Source organism: Salmo trutta, chromosome 1 (assembly GCF_901001165.1).
Source record: "Salmo trutta chromosome 1, fSalTru1.1, whole genome shotgun sequence".
Classification (NCBI taxonomy): Eukaryota; Metazoa; Chordata; class Actinopteri; order Salmoniformes; family Salmonidae; genus Salmo; species Salmo trutta.
In genome coordinates this window covers 23,092,600-23,106,167 of record NC_042957.1, presented here as the reverse complement: position 1 = coordinate 23,106,167, position 13,568 = coordinate 23,092,600, and the positions used below count along the sequence as shown (strand labels likewise).

General features: G+C 42.9%; 1 protein-coding gene across 1 annotated transcript; it reads left to right on the top strand.

Annotated features, from left to right (window-relative positions):
- The first annotated feature begins 676 nt into the window (after positions 1 to 676).
- LOC115189308 (cGMP-dependent protein kinase 1) lies at positions 677 to 10,176 on the top strand. Its single transcript, XM_029747890.1, has 21 exons — positions 677 to 1,018; positions 2,509 to 2,598; positions 2,754 to 2,816; positions 2,947 to 3,079; positions 3,172 to 3,338; positions 3,478 to 3,591; positions 3,735 to 3,840; positions 3,937 to 4,000; positions 4,093 to 4,170; positions 4,478 to 4,566; positions 4,698 to 4,763; positions 4,845 to 4,892; positions 4,980 to 5,133; positions 5,314 to 5,450; positions 6,008 to 6,097; positions 7,348 to 7,489; positions 7,639 to 7,802; positions 7,987 to 8,103; positions 8,209 to 8,271; positions 8,418 to 8,493; positions 8,932 to 10,176. The coding sequence occupies exons 2-21, from the start codon at positions 2,511 to 2,513 to the stop codon at positions 9,016 to 9,018; spliced, it is 2,046 nt and encodes a 681-aa protein (XP_029603750.1). The 5' UTR covers positions 677 to 1,018; positions 2,509 to 2,510; the 3' UTR covers positions 9,019 to 10,176.
- The last annotated feature ends 3,392 nt before the right edge of the window (positions 10,177 to 13,568 follow it).

The following is a 13,568-nucleotide window of genomic DNA, read 5'->3' as shown; positions in this document are numbered from 1 at the left end:
ATTTCACTCTAAGGTGTAAACCTGTTGTATTCGGAGCACGTGACAAATAAACTTTGATTTGATTTGATTATCGTATACGGTACTACAGTTTTCTTTAACTAAAGTATTTATACTATAGTTACCTGTAAATACTACAGTATACTACAGTAAAGTCCAAAAAAACACTACAGTAATTACTACAATATTTATACCATAGTATACTATAGTATTCCTTTCATGTGGGAACTGCTCTCCCTTCCCCTGTGTCAAGACCTGTGTATTCATGGGTGTTTTGAAGGAGTATGAGGAGTATCCCTTTCTCCTACCCCTCCTTCATCCCCCTGTTCCACACTCCTCTGCCCTCCCTAATTTCCCCCCTTCACCTCCATCTCTTCTTTTTCCCTGGCTCTCTTTACATCCACCTCCCTGAGTCTCTGCCCTCTCAAACACCCCCCTCCCCACCCATCCCTACTCCCCCCCACCTATCACTCCTCCTCTTCCTCCTCTTCCTCGGTTCTACCGTCTTCCTCTACCTGGTGTAATAGGAGGAGCCTCGGGGGTTTGGTTAATGATCCAACACTCTGGAGCTGTCGAGCAGACGGATAAGGAGAGAAAGGGAGAGGAAGAAAAGGAGAGAGAGCGGGAGAGAGAGAGGGAAAGAGAGAGGGAAAGAGAGAGAGAGGGAGAGAGAGAGAGAGAGAGAGAGAGAGAGAGAGCAGTAAGAGTAGAGGCATATAGCGGGACCTAGGTGAGGTCAGAAAGAGGGGAGTGAGGGAGAGGAAAAATACAGGATTAGGTAAATGTAGTGTGTTTGTCTGTACAAATGAGTGGACTCTGCATGGGGCCTAGGAGCATTTGGATCAAGTTACCCCTTCAGATGGAGACAACCTGATACAGGACCTACAATACTTTACCGTATCAGTGGATTTACGGAGTGCTGGAGGAAGGTCCTGAGCCTCATATGAAGATCCATGTAGGAACTGTAGCAGCTACACAGACTCACGCTCCTTCCTACCCCACCTCTCTACACAGCCTACAGGTGAGTCTGACCGAAGTCTTTTCCCTTGTAGAATCAATGTCTTTGACCCAAAATGAGACCTGAAGGAGCTACATCAGAGCTCAGTTGCAGTAACATGCATTTCATTTTAATGGGCCGAGTTGTGATTGTAGTGACTGGCTTGGGGGCCAGTAGATTTTTATGTGAGGTAATAATTTCTCAATGGTTAACCCAGGTATTGGAGGTCATTATCCCAATCTGTCCCATTTGAGTGTTTTTGTAGAATGGCTGTACTCCTAGAAAGCTATATTATTGACAATTGCCTTACCTTAATTGTCATGGGTAAGAAGAGCCTGAAGTGAAAATCAGCAAGTTGTTTGTTGCAACATGACTGACATGCACTTTACATTTAACCAATTCTATTTAGAAATGAAATAGTTTTGTCTTTAATTACAGAGTGGAAAATGTATTCTCTTTATCTCCTATATTATTGTTAGTTGTTTGCTGGGTGACTTTACAATCTGTAACACCACGCCTAATCTCTGCCCTGTCCAATGTTCAGGGTGAGGGAAAGGTAATTGGGGTCACGTGAAGTGAGGGCGCTAGGCTAACCCTGGCTCAGTTTGTATTGATGTGGATGTGTGTGCTAGGCTAATTGCTAAGCTAACCTTGTGCTTTGTTTGCATGGATGTTAATGTATACTCTGTCAACAGAGACCAAAACAGTTTTTAAATGACCACGAAATCAAAATGGTGAAGCCCCTCACAATCAGTGCTATTGTAAACTGGTCAATGGAAACATCAGTTGGGTAGTATTTCTTCTTCACAGGTGTGTGTGTGTGTGTGTGTGTGTGTGTCCATGCGTGTGTGCGTGCATGTGTGCGTGCGTGTGTGTGCATGTGTGCGTGCGTGTGTGTGCGCGCCTGTATGCTCATGCACATGCAAGCAAGGATCTGTGTCCCCAGGCCCAGTGAGATTATTGACATTGGAGGGGGTTGCTACATGTATATGCACAGACACACACATTCAAGAAAACACCATGAGAGAGTGGATGTGTTTTTAAGACATGCACCAGTTTAAATTCATGCCTGCGCACACACACTAAAGATAGCTTCGATTCCCAAAACAATTGTCTGACCTGTGAGTCTACCAGAGGTACATATATAATAGAGTCACAAAATACTGGCAGGTGGTAGTGACCATCAATAAATAACCAACACGGCTTGGGTTAGTGATAACAGGTTCTATATGAAATGTCTTCCCAGGGTGGTACAGTATTCACAGTGCCCCTAGCTGGCAGCCCATCATTAGTGTCCATTATTCATGATCACAGTGTAGACCTCTCGCTAAGAACTGACTGTGTGCCAATTTAATGACAGATACTGGGCATATTTGTGTGTGCATGCACGTTTTGTGTAGCTTTTATGAGTGTGAATGAATGTGCAAATGTGCTTATATTTCATGTGTATGCTTTCATGTTCATGTGTTTACCTTCCTGTGACTCCTCTCACATGCCTCCACCCCTCCCTTCAGCCATGGAGGGCCAGGTAGAGGAGCTGAGCCAGCAGCTGGAGAAACAGACCCTGATCAACCAGGAGCTGCAGAACCACAACAAGGACCTAGGTACGATCACGACCATGACTACCATGACCTCAAGCATACCTTAGATCAAGACCATATGAACATGATTGACCACAACAAAGACTGTAGCCATGAAATCAACCATGACTTAAAACACATTTTTCCCAACCAATACAATGCTCTCCTGTCACCTCCAGAGAGAAGACTGCAGGAGAAGGAGAAGTTGCTGCAGGACCTTCACAGTCATTACCATGACCTGGGTAAGGGGATTCACATGACTATGGCAACCCCCTGGGTGACGAATGGCAGCCATTTTGTGTCAGATCACTAACCATAGAACATAATGTATATTAACCCTAATTTCCTGTGTGTGGTGTCTATATATCCCAGAGTTCCCTGCTCAGAGGAGCAGTAATGAAGGGGAACCGGAGGTCAGGAAGAGCCGAGCGGCTGTCATGGCCCCTGAGCCAATCCCAGAGGAGCAGCTGGAGATCATGAAGACCAAAGTCAAGAAGACCGTCAGGTGATTGGCTAGGGCTATGCATGATTGGCTAGGGCTATGCATGAGTTATGTGACACCAGTACTGTATGGTGGTGTGATGCCTCCTTCCGCAGTGAGACAAGTCTGATCGTCATGGCCATCCAGAAGAACGACTTCCTGAGTCGCCTTGATGATGAGCAGATCACCATGATGGTGGAGCTCCTGGTGGCCATCGACTTCAAACCAGGAAATGATGTCATCAAGGAGGGTAGTGAAGGAGACAGAATGTACATCGTTGCAGGTATGTGTGAATTTCTCTAAAACATTGCTCGGTGTTGCTACTGTATGTCTGCTTATTATTCCCAATTAAACAATAACCCTCACCCCTCAAACCCCTCACCCCTCAATGTCCCCCTTCTCTCCTCCTTCTCCACATTCAGAGGGTGAGCTCTATGTCAGTCAAGCAGGTCGTAACCTTCGAACCCTGACCTGTGGGGATGTCTTTGGAGAGTTGGCTATTCTGTATAACTGCAAACGCACTGCCACAGTCAAAGGTGAGATGTTATAGAACTTGGCTATTGAGTGGTACACAATAACTAACTACGTGTACCTTCCTACTGTCTGCACTGTGTGTGTGCGCTGAAATTAATATTGCTCGTTGTTATGAATAAATTGTCCGCCTCACTCCCCATCGTAGCTAAGACAGTGGTGAGTCTGTGGTGTATGGAGAGACAGACGTACAGAACCATCATGACCAACAAGTCCAAGAAGAAACGTGAACAGATAATGGGCTTCTTGAAGACGTGAGTTTACACACTTAACCTCATGACTTACATACACTCTCTTGGTCACACACACATGCACACTGCTAATTCTGCTCTTATATGCTTACCTATCAGGTCTCGGACTCTGAACACCCTGAATGACGTTCAGCTCTCTAAGATCATTGACTCCATGGAGGAGGTTTGTGCTCAGCCATTTTACACACCTCTCCCATGCTAGATCGTTTTTCCATTAACATACAAATCCCATATAAAATGTGTTGTTTCTTTCAGGTGAAGTACCAGAACAATGACGTCATTGTGCGTGAGGGTGCAGAGGGCAACACATTCTACATCATCCTTAAAGGAGAGGTACAGTAGCGGGGACATGTTTGGTGGCTACTGTGATCCAAAACACTCTGTCTCTGTACATCCTTTGTTTGATGATCATAGGGAACAACAACTAACTACGCTAGTGGAGGACTGGCGTCTACAATACTCTTACCTGTGCTTACCAACCGATCTGTTTATTGCCAAACTCAACCTTTTGACCCGTCTGTGTCAGTTTAACTTTATTTGCACAGCTCTCTTTTCAATGTCATACTGGTGCTGAATTGCTTATCAAATGAATCTGGCCTTGAGGACAAAAACGAGTGGATGTGGATGTGTCTGCCCTCAGGTCCAGGTGACTAAAAAGGTGAACAGGCAGCAGAAACAGATTCGCAGGATGGGCAAAGGGGAGCATTTCGGGGAATTGGCCCTCATACGGTAACCATGGATACATTAGTACCTACAGTAAAGCTATAAAGAAACTTGCTGTTGTACAATAAAAGGGCCTTGGTGTGCAGTATTAGCTAGTGTGGCTGCTCATTATGTGTGGATCTGTATTTAACCTACAGTGAGATCCAGAGGACTGCAACATGCACTGCTCTGGGCCCTGTTACCTGCTTCTCCATCGATAAGGAGTGAGTCTGAGCAATTCAAATTTGATTTCTTGATCGGTTAGTTTATGGAATGATTGATGGTCTGTTATGTTCCCCCTCCAGGGTGTTTGAGGAGACGATCCCCATTGAACACCTGGAGCTCCATGATGAGTGAGTACAAAGACACTCTAGTCCTTTTAGTTCTATATTTACCACTCTAGTCAAGCAGTCTAACTGTAGTCTGTGGTCCATCATCAGCTCTGAGTTCCTGGAGGAGCCAGATGCTCCAGAGAAGTCCAGTCCTAGTTCCTCTCTGAGGCTGAAGGACCTGATCCCTGTGCTGTACCAGGAGGGGCGCTACCAGGGAGAACCTGTCACCCTCGGAGTGGGAGGATTTGGTCGCGTTGAACTGGTACATGTGTTTGGTGTTGTTGTAGTGTTTGGCTATTTATAGGGATAGTTAGTGGCTGAAACTAACTGATGAAAGTTTACTGTCCCCTTTAAGGTGCTTGAAAGCCAAATTCAAAGTGAAACGTCTCTTTTTAGATCCAAAGTTTATAACTGTTTTTGTTGTTTTTGTTGTTTTCCCCAGGTGACCACGCTGCACCATGGGAAGTACTTTGCCATGAAGCGGGTTAGTAAGAAGCACATTGTTGCTAAGCAACAGGAGGAGCACGTCCTGTTTGAGAAGAGGATCCTCAAAGCCATCCAGAGTGACTTCATCGTCAGGTGACTGTGGGGCTAGGTGGCAGGTACTGTAGCCTAGCGGTTAAGATTGCTCTTTCGAATCCCTGAGCCGGCAACGTGGACAAATCTGCCGTTCTGCCATTGAGCAAGGCAGTTAACCCCCAACAACAACTGCACCGATAATGTTGATTAAGGCAGCCCACTGCACCTCTTTAATTCAGAGGGGTTGGGTTAATGTGGAAGACACATTTCGGTTGAATGCATTCAGTTGTGCAACTGACTAGGTATCCCCTTAACCTTCAACCATCATCATCTACAATAACACTTTAACCCTCTTTGTCCCCTTGTCAATTGATGGTATTCATTAAGACTGTGGGGGTAGATGACCCCTGACCTCTAACCTTTAATGTCCAACCATCATCATCTAAGTTAACATGTTAACCCTCTTTGTCCCCTTATCAATCGATGGTATTCATTAATCACTAAAGTACCAAGGGAGAAGGGAAAACCATCAGACACTGCTGTGGCCCTCAAGGTCCAGGAGGACTGAGGATACTGTACCATATTTAACCCTGTGTTATCTCTCTCTCACTGTTCAGGCTCCATTATGCCTTCAAAGACACTCGCTACATCTACATGATTATGGAGTTCTGTGCAGGAGGGGAGATCTGGACCAAGCTCAAAGAAGTGTGAGGAAAAATTGCTGACTAAGTCTACTTTTAAGTGATCATGCCCGAAAAGCTGGAGTTTTGGAGGATTTATCGGCATGGGTGTTGTTAGGCCCGAGACAAAGTCGAGGGCCGGCCAATATATCCTCCAAACACTGGCTTCAAGGGCATCACTTTTATACAGCGGGTTACCAACATATTCAAATAATGATTGACATATTTTCATTAAAACTTTATTTTGTTTAATTTATTCATACTATTTCATCCTTCCACAAGATATAGTCCCGACACAAATCTATGGTTGCTACACAAACCGGCTCGTCGTTCGTTCTATCGGTTCGGTTGACAGAGACGCGACCCATTCGTTCAGCCTTTTTGATCTATATCTATGGATGCGACCCAGTCGTTCAGTCTGTTTGTTCTATATCTATGGATGCGACCTAGTCATTTGTCCTAAATGTTCCATTGCCATACTGGCTGGCAACGTTGTTATCCCTTGCTTGCTAGCTAGCCAACAACGTCAAACAGTGCATCCAAAATAACAACAGTAGCTGCATTTGTTTAAGCAGTTTTCTAGTGACATTTATTTGGATACATCCATAACAATGAGCTAATGAGGCGTGATTTCACCTGGCATAGAAAATGTGCTCTCTCATCAGGAAACTGTTGTTCAGAGGAGCTAGCCAACAACACCGCTAACAGAATCACTTCAAACTGAAGCTGGAAAGACTGCAAACTAGCTGCCCTTCATTTCGTTTGACCTTTTTTCAATTGACATTTCTTTGCATATATCCATAAATATGATGCCAGCTTATTCATGATTTCGACTGGCTGAGAAACGCTGCCTGCCTGTCTGTCTCGTTCCTTCTCCCGACTCATTACTATGGGACAGCTGGAGATTGAATTTTAATATGGAAACAATGTTGCAAATGTCAGAGAGACAAACAGCAAGGTTTATACAAATCTCCGCTGTTGAAAACGAAATGTTAGTCGAAAAGAAATGTGAGATAATGTCTAGACACTTTTTATAGTGGAAATCAAGTTTATAAATTGCCTGGCTGAGCTGATGAGACAGTGGATTGCGCAGTCAGATGGAAGAGTAAATAGGCATTTTAAAGTCATAGATTTAGCCGGTGGTAACTTGTGGAATAGACACCGTCTGGAATGCGGTTTTAACCAATCAGCATCCAGTATTAGAACCCCCGTGGTATAAATTCAGATATACAAAACTGAGGTTGAAGATTTATCTGCTTTGTCTCTGTGTTTGGCAGTGGTCGCTTCGATGAGCCAATTGCTGTGTTCTGCACTGCCTGTGTAGTAGAGGCCTATGCCTACCTCCATAAGAAGGACATCATGTACAGAGACCTCAAGCCTGAGAATCTGATGCTGGATGCCAAGGGCTACGTCAAACTGGTGGGTGATATGTTAATAATAATATCAGGCTTTCCCTCTTTCATTGCTTCAACTCTTCAATCGCCTGCGATGCTAAAGAGTTCATGCATTCAGATAACTCTCTGTGTGTGTATTCGTGCATGTTTGAATGTGTGTGTTTTTACTTGTAGGTGGACTTTGGTTTTGCTAAGGAGTTAGTTCACGGTGATAAGACCTACTCATTCTGTGGTACTCCTGAGTACATGGCCCCAGAGATCATCCAGAACCAGGGACACGACTTCGCTGCTGACTTCTGGTCCCTGGGCATCCTGGTCTATGAGCTGCTGGTGGGGAGGTACTGTACAGATCAGCACGGAAAGGGTTAAAGCAGCTTGATATTTCAGTAAACAAGAAAGGTGACTGACAGAATTATTTACTGTATAGTGTATAGTACAACATTTACAACAGTTCCAACACCAACAAACACACACCGGATTATCTAAAATACTGTTTTACCAATGGACTGTTTTGCCTTTCAGCCCCCCATTTTCCAGTTCCGAGCCTGCAAAGATCTACCCTAAAATTTTGGATGGGTTGCTCAAGTTCCCCCCTTACATGGGCGAGGGGGCCAAGTCCCTCATCAGTAAACTGTGCAGGTTAGAGATTATGTGTTAGGTGCAGGATATAGTGTGACGTTATAACTCTTTTTCATACTTGTTTTGATTGGTTATTGATGGTTTGTGTTGTGTTGTGGCCCGCAGACCTCGGCCGGGTCAGAGGCTGGGAAACACCAAGAATGGGATCAAAGATGTCCGCCATCACAGGTAACCATGAGGATCCAACCGTCTGGTGTGGGTTTGTTGGTGTTGGAACTGTTGTAAATGTTGTACTATACACTGTACAGTAACTTTTTATGTCAGTCACCTTTCTTTTATGAGGATTCATCCCCCTCTGCTGTATTCCCCTCTAGGTGGTTCAGTAGTATGAATTGGCACAAGCTTCGTGTGGGCCAGGTGGAGGCTCCTACAATCAGACTCATACACAAGGTCAGTCTAGCCTCAGCACACATCTTTAAAAAAAAATCTATGTGAAGCTCAATAGGTAACTCTTTACATTTAAGGTATACTTCTAAGGATTTATAAACGGGTTGATAAGTAGTTTACAAATGGTAAATTATTAGTTTACAGTTTATGTGGTCTATAACGAAGTTCCCCACCACTGCGAGAAAACCTGCTGCGAGAGTTTCTGATGCATCGACATAACACCACAGCACAAGGAGTCAAACCAAATTTCTCTGCAACAGCTGTTGCTTTTTTAGTGAACACAATTTCCGTGCAACAGCTTTTCACACTTTATAAAGATCAAATACAAGTGCAAGGTACGGATTGAGTGGTAAGTAGTTGCCATTTAGTCACTGTGTCATATCCAGTGTCAACATCATTCCCAGACTGCCACTGATCTGAGCTCTTCCCCTTTTCCTCCAGGGTCCATGCTACATCAACTTTGACCGCTTCCCCTTCGACCAGGCTAAGGCCGACGAGGAGTTCTCGGGCTGGGACAAAAACTTCTGACTCCAACCAGAACCAGAACCTGAACCAGAAACAGTCCAAGAGGGTCAGAGTTCAGAGGTCACACCGGGGCTCACTGATAGGTGGATCCAGACCAGATTACTTCTTGGTGACCTCGATGTTCCCGTTACCTTTTACCAGAGCCATAGATACACATGGATAGGTTCTGACTACTTTGTAATAAGGCTCTAATTTCACCATGCTGGCTTCACAGAACCCTCTGGTAAAAGATACTGTACAACACAGAGGTATGAAGTCAAATGTGTGAATAAGAACAGCCACTCATGCTGTCTTAACTTGACATCTTAACTTGACATGTGCTCACTGAAAGCTGTATGTGTGTGTTGTGCCCAAAAGAAAGATGAATAAATATAAATGGCTGGATGTAATGTCTCATGTTGGCCAAAATTCATGAATTTACCCTTGACACTCATTGTACTGTGTAACTCAGGATGGCATTGTCATTGCATTTACTGTGTTAGTGTCTATGCCTTGTAGCATATACTGTCTGTAAAGAATACTAAATGTATGTGTTTCACTTTCAAATAAATATAATGAGCCCTAAATATACATAGAGAACAGGTGTTGTAGTACAACACGTCAACACTAGGGGGCTGAATAGGAAGGAACACTATCTGCTCTCAGCACAGCACAGTGTGTCCTCAATGTCTGAGTCCTGTAATGTAATTTAGAACAGACAGCAGGTTTTGTATGGCGTGATGTACTATGTATTATTCAAACATCATTACAGTGTCTGTTAGATTGACTAAAGCTCTTTTAAAGTCATCAGTCCACTCACGACAAACAACTCTTATCAGGAAGGAAATACAAAACAACAAATCAATCTCCTGGGGCTATGCCTAATCTGTGATGGTGGCCTGAAGTACATCTGTTTTCTATTGGATTAAAAAGGCGCTGAATGATTGATATGATTGGTCCAAGGGCCGTACACATTGTCATTGACAATAATACTATTATGATAAATAATATTTTTGATAAGCTGCCAACGACAGCTTTCAGTGTTTGTTACTATTGTTTTTCCTTTGTGTGTATCTGCCAGGCTGTCATTGTAAATAAGAATTTGTTGTTAACTGACTCGCCTGGTTCAATAAAGGTTAAAGAAATAATAAGCTAGATAAAATAAATCTGTATGGATCCTGACGTTTTGTGAAGAGTATTTTAACGACCGTTTCACATCCTGATAAAGGTATCCCGTGTGGCTTAAATCAACTTAATACGCATATTTCTGTCCTTGTTATATGTCTTACTGACAGTCTGTTTCACCCCAGGGAAACCTGCTTTCCTCACTCACTTTGCTACGGATTTCAACGCACTTATGAATGTGATCCGATTTAGAGGTTTTCTACCACTACTGATTTTGAATTGAAGTCGCAGGGAGGTAGAGCTCTGTTATGGCAGGCTTTTGAGGAGGAGGAAGAAGAAAACAGCATTGTTCCCTTCTGTAAGGCATGGTTTGAAATGTACATCATTGGGACCTGGAGGAAAATTGGGGAGGGTCATGCTTTTTGCATTTCTGTCAGGGTGAGGGTTTACATTTTTTAAATCTAGTCCAGGTGAGGTTCATGTCATTTGTAATTGATGAAATGTCAATATTTCTTAGTGTTTTAGAATTAGTTGCTTATTAGGCTAAACACTGAGTGTAGAAAAAACATTAAGAACACCTGCTCTTTCCATGACATAGACTGACCAGGTGAATCCAGGAGAAAGCTATGATCCCTTATTGATGTCACTTGTTAAATCCACTTAAAATCAATGTAGATAAGGGAGGGGGGGGGGACAGGTTCAAGAATGATTCTTAAGCCTTGAAACAATTGAGACATGGATTGTGTATGTGTGCCATTCAAAGAGTGAATGGACAAGACAAAAGATTGAAGTGCCTTTGAACAGGGTGCACAGGTTTGTGTCAAGAACTGCAATGCTGCTGGGTTTTTCACGCTCAACAGTTTCCAAAGTGTATCAAGAATGGTCAATCACTCAAAGGACATCCAGCCAACTTGACACAACTGTGAGAAGCATTAGAGTCAACATGGGCCAGCATGCCTGTGGAACGCTTTCGACTCCTTGTGGAGTCCATGTCCTGACGAATTGAGGCTGTGCTGAGGGCAAAAGGGGAGGTGCAACTCAATATTAGGAAGGTGTTCTTAATGTTGTGTGTGTATCGATGTGTGCCTGATGCTGCCCCTCATCTCTGATTATCCGCTGAGCGCACAGTATGAAGTGCGCCTATAGTCTATTTAGTTTGGTCTCAATCAAATGATCCATAGCCTATATGGAGTGCATGCTCGAGAGCAAAGTTATATTTCTAAGAAAATGTACATCCTTCCTGAGTCTTTTGCGCTGCCGGGATGGTGTAAATAAATTCTTTCTGATTAGACCTAGTCTCAAAAATGCAATATTGCACTCGCGGACTAGCCTATATGTTCTGTTCAGTTTAAGAAGGAGAGCATGAATATGAGAAGAAGGACCGGAGGTCAACTTTGATAGCTGTTTCTTGCCCATGATGTATTCTTGCCCATGATGTATTCTTGCCCATGATGTATTCTTGCCCATGATGTATTCTTGCCCATGATGTATTCTTGCCCATGATGTATTCTTGCCCATGATGTATTCTTGCCCATGATGTATTCTTGCCCATGATGTATTCTTGCCCATGATGTATTCTTGCCCATGATGTATTCTTGCCCATGATGTATTCTTGCCCATGATGTATTCTTGCCCATGATGTATTCTTGCCCATGATGTATTTATCAGAGGTATTGGCGTCACAATAAGCCAGATTCAAGTAACTTGGTGCTGAAACTTGAAGTGGCACAATCAATCGGAGCAATCATGGTGTTGGCTCCTAACCAATTCTGCTATTTTGTGTGTTTTTTCGCAATGTTTGTAACTTATTTTGTACATAATGTTTCTGTTTCTGCTCTTATAACTAAAACTAGTTTCTGGATATCAGAACAGTGATTACTCACCTCGAACTGCATGAAGATTTTTTCTTTAATGAGTCTGACGCAAAGGATATACTGTTTCTCCCAGACCAGGCCCAAATCCCCGTCATTCACATGAAGAAAAGACGGAGATACAGGGGGCGCAGATCTGGGTGCCTTGTGAGAATTCATCTAGGCCTTCCTCTGACACCAGGCAGTGTCAGAGGAAGGCCCAAAAAATTGTCAAAGACTCTAGTCACCCAAGTCATAGACTGTTCTCTCTACTACCGTATGGCAAGCACTGCTGCTACTCACTGTTTATTATCTATGCATAATCACTTTACCCCTACATACATGTACAAATTACCTCAATTACCTCAACTAACCTGTATCCCCGCACATTGACTTGGTACCAGTACCCGTACCCCCTGTTTATAGCCTCGTTATTGTTATTTCATTGTGTTACTTTTTTTTTTTTTACTTTAGTTTATTTAGTAAATCTTTTCTTAACTATATTTTCTGAAAACTACATTGTTCGTTAAGGGCTTGTAAGTAAGAATTCCTCGGTAATACTGTTGTATTCTGCGCATGTGACAAATAACATTTGTTTTGATTTTAAATGTAGGCCTAACTTTTGAAAGTAACATGCTCAGATTCATAATGACGTCTCAGATTTAATGATTTGCAAACAGGGACAGTTTTGTTGTAAACAAGACTCACTGATTTGGCATTGGAGAAATATGATAAGATGAACGCATAGGCCTATCTCTCTGTCAATTCTTATCCTGTAATTTGTGTGGTATTAAAAAAGATTGTAAAATGAAGTAGAATTTCTTTTTTTTCCTGGATCTTCAAATATGATGATAGATTCATGCAATGCTTTTACTATTAAGGAGATCTCTCCACCCCTACTCTTGTCCACCGTGGTATGCGAACCCACAACCTTCTTGCTCGCAGGCCTGTGCACTATAAAAATATATGCGTTGCCATGTAATGGACAAAGAACAGTTTCTAAAACTGCATATCTAATTCTGGTAGCCATGTTTTCTGCTATCCTCTTTATGTTTTCATTTTGATATATTTAAAATATATTTTTTATTTCAGAGGTCAGACTTTCTCCAGGTAACCCTTATTATAAATAACGTACACTCCCTAAGGTGAAGTGATCCGTAACCTAGAGAGCTCTGGGTTCTGTTTGTCAGGACAGAGGTAGTTTCAGATATCCTCCTTCACTTCAGGGCAGACAAAACCTCTTAAAGTCATGCATTCAACAGACAGTCTGCCTCAGAAGGGCAAGGCTGACAGGGCTGAGGCCCTGACTTCCCAACTGTGGGCCCCTGGAGTAAAGCTTTCTGTGTATAATAATAATAATAATAATAATTTATTCAACTTTTATAGTGCTATTCATTACTCAAAGAATCTCAAAGCGCTTTTAAGCAACACAAAAAGTCAAGCAATTTAGAAAACAACACCAATATCATTCATGAGATGGAAGGTCATGTACCTCTAGCCTTCCCTGTAGCTCAGTTGGTAGAGCATGGTGTTTGCAAAGCCAGGGTTGTGGGTTTGATTCCCACGGGGGGCCAGCACAGAAAAAAAATCAAAAAATGT